The sequence below is a fragment of the Notothenia coriiceps genome, unplaced genomic scaffold (genome assembly GCF_000735185.1).
Source record: "Notothenia coriiceps isolate Sejong01 unplaced genomic scaffold, NC01 NC01_scaffold00037246, whole genome shotgun sequence".
Taxonomy (NCBI): Eukaryota; Metazoa; Chordata; class Actinopteri; order Perciformes; family Nototheniidae; genus Notothenia; species Notothenia coriiceps.
In genome coordinates, this window is record NW_011369947.1 from 7,857,948 (window position 1) to 7,866,131 (window position 8,184).

The window sequence follows — 8,184 nt, forward strand, 5'->3', positions numbered from 1 at the left end:
TTGTAAAATTTTACCATAAAAACTAGGTGTGTGTAAAACAAAGGTAAACTTTGGAGCTTGGACGTTTTGTGGTTTGGCGAAAGACACGTACCTAGCGACACGTAAGACCACACCCAAAAACTCTGAGGGACTGCGCAGTCGGCTAAGCATGAACATTAAAAAAGATAGATATCGGGTTAGTCTACAGAGGAGGAGTTAGATTCGGTTAGTGTACTCGCACGGGGGTGCTTCCATCTAAAAGAACCGCAAAGTACTGCATCGCGAAGTACATGCGTAAAACGCGTCAGACCCCGACTGTCCAGGTACCTCGATTTAGAGTCCTGTGGTGGAGGTGAGGGTCATGTAACGATGAAAGGGGTTGTCCTTTACGTGCGTTTATGTTCGGAATATAATAATTCCATGTCGCGGTGAAAGGCTTGGTAACTACTTACGAAACACATGTGTTTTTGCCGGTCCGTTTTGGCAAGAATTTACACACAAAGGACATACCGCTTATGTCGAACGAAATAAATTACAGACATACTTCAACAACAACCTCACACCTCCCTCCGGTCGATGTTACAATCGAATCGGATTAGCTAGTACGGTGATGCTTTCGGTCGACGATCTGTCACCTGGACAGGTTGCCCCCCCGGGGCGGCCAAGTAATAGCCGGCTATAAGTGAGATATATCAAACTAGCCACGAGAGATATGTTCGGCTAGTCCTTTCGACCTAGACTAGCTAATACCTGTATTTGCGTTCACTTCCATTGGCCTGCGCTTTACTCTCTAGTCTAGTCGACGACTCAATTGCCTCTGTGCGTCGAGGACGTACTAGTGACTTCGAGACGGGAGACAAATCGCTCGACTGGCCTGACGCGTTTTACGGCATATACTTCACAGTACTTGCGTTCTTTAGGATTGGGTGGACGACCACCGCGCGAGTACACTAACCGAATCTGATCTCCTCTGTAGATTTAACCGATATCTACTCTATTTAATGTTACATTGCTTAGCCCACTCGCAGTCCCCCTCAGAGTTTTTTGCGGTGTGTCCTTACGTGTCGCTAGGCACGTGTCTCTTCGCCAAACACAAACGTCCAAATCCCCTTCAAATTTGCCTTTTGTGTTTATACACACCCAAGTTTGATACCTTTTGAAAAAAAGAAACAACCTAAGAATGATGACTATACTTATGCCTTGTTTAAAACACACACGTAACTTTTTGTGGGTTTCACACCTAGGCCTTTATAGTTCACACTTAGGAAAACGCCTAGTACTTTTATGTTCACCACTTAGGAAGACACACGGGTACACACATAAATCCTTGACAAAGACTCGGGTATACAGATGGACTTTTATTTTAATTTTTTTTACAACCTTCTTTTTTTACTGTACTTTATCGGACTTGTAAAAATGAGTTTGTGTCATAACTCATTTACATGAATTCTTTTTAGCAGGTACAGGTGCTAGTTAATAAGGACGTCGACTAAACTTTAACTTCTTTTCCAAAATCCCTCCAAAAAGGGGTCTAAAATTTGACGTAGACAACCACCTATTGCCGACCATTCTCCACCCTTCATCACCTCATGTTTATGAAGTAATGACCATAGTCATTGAAAAATTGAAACTGAAGAATGTACAACTTTGGGTTTATGGACATGAAAGATGAAGAGTGTACAACTTGAGTTTATGGAACATGAAAGATAAGAATGTAACAACTTGAGTTATGGACATTGAAAGAGAAGAAGACAACTTGTGTTTATGGACATTGAAAGATGAAGAGTGTACAACTTGAGTTATGGACATGAAAGATGAAGATGTACAACTTGAGTTTATGGACATGAAAGATGAAGGAATGACAACTGTGTTTTTATGGACATGAAAGATGAAGAGTGTAACAACTTGAGTTTATGGACATGAAAGATGAAGGAAGTACAACTTGAGTTTATGGATAATTTACAAGATGAAGAATGTACAACTTGTGTTTATGGACATGAAGATGAAGAGTGTAAAAGGTTTGTCCCCAAAGGAAATCAGACTTATCACACAAACCACCGCACTAGTAATAATAAATCTCAGTAACGCACGGATAACCTAAACTTGTGCTAGCGGCACATAGGAGTAAAGGACCAGAAGAGATTTTCTTCTCCCTGGTTACTTTTCAACAGTACAACGGCAATAAGTCGTACCTTTTGTAAGTAATCGATTGTTACTGTAATAACAAGATAATTGATATTTCACGCTCCAGTAGGATTTTATTTACATGTATATGAAACAGAACACATTTGTGTGTGCATTGAAAAACACAAGTGTGAATCCTTTTGCGGATCATGAAATACAAGTGTGAATCCTTCTGTGTGCATGTGTGTATTATGAGACTGTTCTGAGCCCATAGAGACAATACAAAAAACATTAGGGGCAGCACAACAAAATATAAGAGCAACCACAAAACAATAACAACAAATAATAATGAATATATTTATTTTTGTAGCAGCCCTTTAGGGTGTAAACTGCTGGCCTCTCATCTGCAGAGAGACCAGAAGTTATCACTAACAGATCTGAACATTTTAGATCCGGAAAAACATTTCAGTTTATTTTTAATAAGAGAGAATGTATCTTAAACCAGACTCACGTTGGCGCGCAGGCTTCCTGTCGGACCACTCCTGGACCTCCACGTTGTCCCCGGGACCCCCGATGAGGTACTGGTCCTCGAAGGTGGAGTTTTTGGGGATGTCGAAGGGATCGAATGCGTCCGTCAGAGCGATCTTTGAGCAGTCCTTCGTCTTCTGGTCGATCTGGAACATCACCCCACTCTGGTACAGGAAGATGTACTCAAAGAACCTGGAGCAGAGGGAGAAACATTAGTAACACTAGTACTATTTTGTATTATTATTATAATTGCTAACAATTATTTTAAATATTATTTAGTAGTAGTAGGAATGTAATTGTTATTTGTTATTTTTTTATAATTATTATGTTTTATTTTTTATAGTATTATTTGTATTATTATATACTCAAAAATCCTGGAGCAGAGGGAGAGGGGTGCGTTCAATGCATCAATAACATTAAAGCTGAATTAAATTAAATTATTGCTATACTATTTTGTATTATTATTATTATTATTATTACTAAGAATAATTTTTTAATTATTTAGTGGTAGTAGGAATGTAGTTTTTCTTTTTAATTATTTGTAAATGTTATAATTACTTTTTGTTTTTTGTTGCTAATATTATTTTATTATTTGTATTACTATTATTGTTATTATTATTATACTTTATAATATAGTAGTAGTTTTTTACTTTTAAATATGTGTTACTTTATTATTATGAATGTATTCATATGTATTTTTTTATAATAATAATAATAATCTTTATATAGTAGTAGTATTTTTATTATTTGTGATTATCATTATTATTATTATTATTATTATTATTTCATCCAATACACTTATTAGGTTATTGATTTGGTTTTAGATTTGAATCAAATTAATCTGTTAACATAACATCTTAACAGTGTGTAATAGGTTATATATAACAAATATATAAATAATATCCCAGATAGATAGATAGATAGATAGATAGACAACTTTTCCCAAATAGTAGTTTTGAAAGTCAATGTAGAATAATTGCAACATTTCTTAAAAATAGAATAAAATACAAACAAAATATGCATACACATATACAGAATACCCTCTAATAGAATAATCTACATAAAGGGACTAATATAAATAGTGTATTATATACATTAAATACACAAAATATGCACAGTTTATTTTTAATTAAAGGTGAAATATATGAGGTTAGTCGTGTAAGCATTTCAAATATGTAAGTACAGACTGTGCTATCATGCATATCTGTCACCTCTGGCAGGGCGTGTGCTTCTTGTTCTGCTGCAGGACGCGGACCCTCTGCTTCAGGCCGTCGTAGGACACCGAGGACCGGCTGTTTCTCCCGGTGCTGTGGTCGAAACTCACCCAGCGGCCCTCCCACTGCAGCGGGGCGAGGCAGGGATCAGATGCGGGGGACACATCCTCCACATGGAGGCCGAGGACAGAGGCTCCGGAGGCGGCCACAAACATGAGCAGGAGTCGGTGCATCTCTGGGTCTCCGGAAACTACGGAGTCCCGTTAGGTTCTGATTCCGGTTCTATTGTTGTTGTTGTTGATGAGCAGCTGCACCGTTTTTATTATATATCCATGGGCTGCACCTGCTGCAAGAATAACAGCGTTTCCGGTTGTGATTTCAAAATAAAAGCTTGGATGAACTTTTTTTTCAGACGTATGAATGAATACATGAATGAATAAATAAATGCAATTAAATACAAATGATCAAATTAATAAATATGTGACAGTACAAATGTAACTTCTTATTAATTTTATTATGTGCAATTGGTAAAAGTTACCTTGTAAATGTATTCTTATGAAGATTATTACCATATTTATTAACAAAATACAAAATAAAAGCCTGGATGACTTGCTTTCTTGTTGGAATTTCAAAATAAAAGGATTTCTAGTTGTGCGTTTTATAATAAATACAAACAATATAAAGTAATGTTTTTAACTTCAGCAGAACTAATGCATTTTAATAAAAAGTAAAATAAAAAGTGCTGTTTATTTTTGGGTGCTGATTATCGTCTCAGCCACTAGAAAGCAATCAGTTTTACCTGTTCATAAATATTTCTGTTTTATTCACTGTAGATCTCTGCTTCCGACGAAAATACAAAATAAAAGTCTGGGTGACTTGCTTTCTTGTTGGAAATTCAACATAAAAGCCTCCACTAAGTCCAACAAGCAATTCTAGATTGCTTGTTATTATAAATATATAAAAGTGTGTTTAACTTCCTTGTTCATTCTCAAAAAAGCCTTGCAGCCACTTTTCTGCGTACTGGTTTCATAAAAGGATACATAAAACAAATGTTCACAGGTTTTGTTTTAACCAATTCATCTGTAGTGTCTCGTAATTAAAATTAGAATATGTTTTTTATTCCAAACTACATTTAGTTGTTAGCCTGTTTTGTTGAACGGTTCACGTTAACATTGTTTTGTTATGCCTCGCTATCAGACTTCATTACCTTTGCAGCAGTGATCTATGTATGTGTCTTTAATGTATTTTAATGACTGAAAACCAAGAGTTAGATTACATTTAAGTACAGAACAACCCACGCCCCTTTGATTCATGAGAAGAGTTCACCTGAGCAGTTTTATAACCAGAAATTAACTTTGATGTAAGCGCGTGTTTATCGTTATCAAACAATAACAAGTTTAATTAAGAACAAAGTCCAGTGCTGCTCCTCTTCCAGGAAAGCTTGATAACCCCCTGTGAAGCTGACAAGTGAGCGGCCCGACCAAAGTAATGAGGCAGAGACAGAACGTCAAAATACAACCCAGTGTGGGAATTTATTAATCATATGTACACAATTAAAACCATTCCATTAAACAGGTTTAAAATGCCACACAAGCTTGCAATCTTTTATATAAATCAAATGCTTCCTTTGAAATCATATTCTACCGTGGTACAAAATGAATATGCTTCGACAATACAGAAGCTATATAATATGTAACGGGGACTGAGATCTACGGCCCCAGAGATCACCTCTGTTACATTTCCTCACCCATCACCCCTCACCCCTCCCCCTAGGAAGCATAGTGTCAGTCTTGGCTTCGGGACAAACAGTCAGCTACAAGGTTTGACTTCCCTGCCATGTACTTAACCGTAAAGTTGTATGGCTGCAAGGCAAGGTACCACCCCGCAATACGCATGTTTGTGTCCTTCATCTTGTGAAGCCACTGGAGCACACGATGGTCTGTCTCCAGGCNTGCAAGTATTAGCGAGAGCAGCAGCGCATTTGCAACTTGGAATTATAACCACTATTTTCAATTTGTGGGGATAAAGGACGCAAAAAATATTACGGTCAAATGTAAACTGTGTGCAGGACAGAAACCATTGTCCACTTGATTGTTAAGGCTACAATAAAGATGCCTATCAAAATGTCTAAACATATATTTTGTGTTTTATTGTTCCACTACATTTCATAATGATAATTGCTACAATTGCTCTTACTGTGCCACAGAACAACACAAAAACTTGTATTTTTATTGTTATTATTTTTAAAGTAAAGTAACTTGTTACTACTTACTTTTATAATTTAGTAACTAATAAAGTAACTAGTTACTGTTTTGAGAGCAGTAACTATAACTATTACTAGTTACTTTTTAAAAGTAACTTGCCCAACACTGGTTATTAAGGTATTCAATTTGTAAAGCAATGATTAAAAGTTTAACTATTCCGGGCATTGAACCAGCTGCGCAGAGGACATCGCCGCATCCTGGCCGCCAGCTCTATCCACTGGGCTATCAATTCCTTAGACAATTGAAGTATTTTTATATTACTCATTGTCTTTTTGTTCACAACTTCTCCACATTTCGTAGTGTTTCACGAGCCAGAACGACCTATTTTTCTTCCTGGCTTGCTCTATAATGATCCAATTCAAATGCAATACACAACAACCCACACATTACGCATTGATTAGAGCGGTTATAAAGTGTTGAAGCGCTCAAATTTGAACCTGTTTCAACCTGTCACCTGTCAGAATCGAGACGGCGAACCAGTGAGTTGATTCATTCAGGAAATGAAGCAGTTGCTGGTTCGGACGTCACATGTCACGTGATTTGAAGCAGTTGCTGCTTCGGACGTCATATGTCACGTGATTTGAAGCAAGCTTCGAAGCACTGCTTCTATGGAATAGGAAGTCCAGGGTTGAAGCTCCGTTCGAAGCTTCAGTGTCAAACTGCCATCACTACCTGTAGCTGCTCCCTCCACACTCACAACAACTTCATACAGACATAAATAAAGCAGCTGTATTCGCCATACAGGAAACACACATTTAAAACGGTTTTGCCTGCCGTTTTTGTGTACACACAAGCATTCATCAATGGTTCGGAAAGTGGCGCTGTACCTTAATAATATGAAGGCTTGTATTCGCGTGCATTTCCTGTTCGGAAAGTGGCAATGTACTGAGAGGGGAGGTGTCCAGAGATTAGTGCCTGCAGGCAGGCTCCATGGACCTGTCAGCTCCGGACTGTGCAAAATGAGTACATGAAGCGCTACGTCATGAACGCAATAAATCTACCCTCGTGGGGGCGCGCTCATGTGATTGGCTTAGAATTGAGGAGACATCTGATTGGCTATAGATAGAAAAAAATACAAGTACGAATCGGCTGACCATCAGGGGAGTCTCAAAAAACCCACACACGAATTCGCAGCGATCCGCGCACAGAAAGCGTTTTGTGTTTGCAGGTTCAGGGGATTTAAACGGAAAACTAATATATGTGGATCAAAAATTCACATTTAAAACTTTTTTCTGTATTTGGATTTTATTTACATGTATATGAAACGGAACACATTTGTGTGTGCATTGAAAAACACAAGTGTGGACGCGGAAATACAAGTGTGAATCCTTTTGCGGATCATAAAATACAAGTGTGAATTTTTCTGTGTGCATGTGTGTATTATGAGACTATTCTGAGCCCATAACATATTTGCTGCGATTTGAATAATTTTTAGCATTACAAGTTGCTTAGAGCTAAGAATATTACACATATGTATTGTTCACAATGTAGTTTTATCAAAATACCTTTGAATGTGCAATCGGTTGTCCTTGAGACGGTGTCATCTGAACACTTAGACCCCTCTACCCCCAACAACAGGCTTGGTGAGAGGCAGAAACTGTGACTAAGATTGGGCAGTACCCTTGTTTGTAATAGGACACTTGAATGTTCAGTTTTGATGTTTAATATAAAAAAACAAAAACAAATGCAGACGAGACATGTAATAATGTTGGTGTTCAGAGAATTGAGGACACAAATCACCAGACTTCAGAGATCAGAAATCCTTTATTCCTCCAACAGCGGGGATATTTACAGTGTTACAGCAGCAGAAGAGAGACAGTGGAGATAAAAGAAATAAATTAAGAGGCTAACATATAAAGAAGAGGCAAACACATGTGTCATCAAATTAAAAAAAGTACACAACCATGCTAAAAATAACTACCAGTATAATAAAAGTAGGTGAAGTTAAAAGTAAGTGAACCTGATGCAAGTTTTAACAATAAAAAAATTATTCTGCACTTGAGAATTGTGATTGAACAACAATTATGTATTTTTCAGGCAGGGTCTTAGTATCTATCTATGATAATAATAACTTG

General features: G+C 37.4%; 1 protein-coding gene across 1 annotated transcript in view; it reads right to left on the reverse strand.

Moving 5' to 3' along the window:
• Positions 1-4,208, reverse strand: part of epdr1 (ependymin related 1) — a 20,988-nt gene extending 16,780 nt beyond the window's left edge. Inside the window, exons 1-2 of the mRNA XM_010794695.1 lie at positions 3,843-4,208; positions 2,615-2,823 (exon numbers count right to left, since the gene is read on the reverse strand). Coding sequence (XP_010792997.1) covers positions 2,615-2,823; positions 3,843-4,078 — 445 coding nt within the window. The 5' untranslated portion in view covers positions 4,079-4,208. The remainder of the gene's footprint in view (positions 1-2,614; positions 2,824-3,842) is intronic.
• Between the last annotated feature and the right edge of the window lie 3,976 nt (positions 4,209-8,184).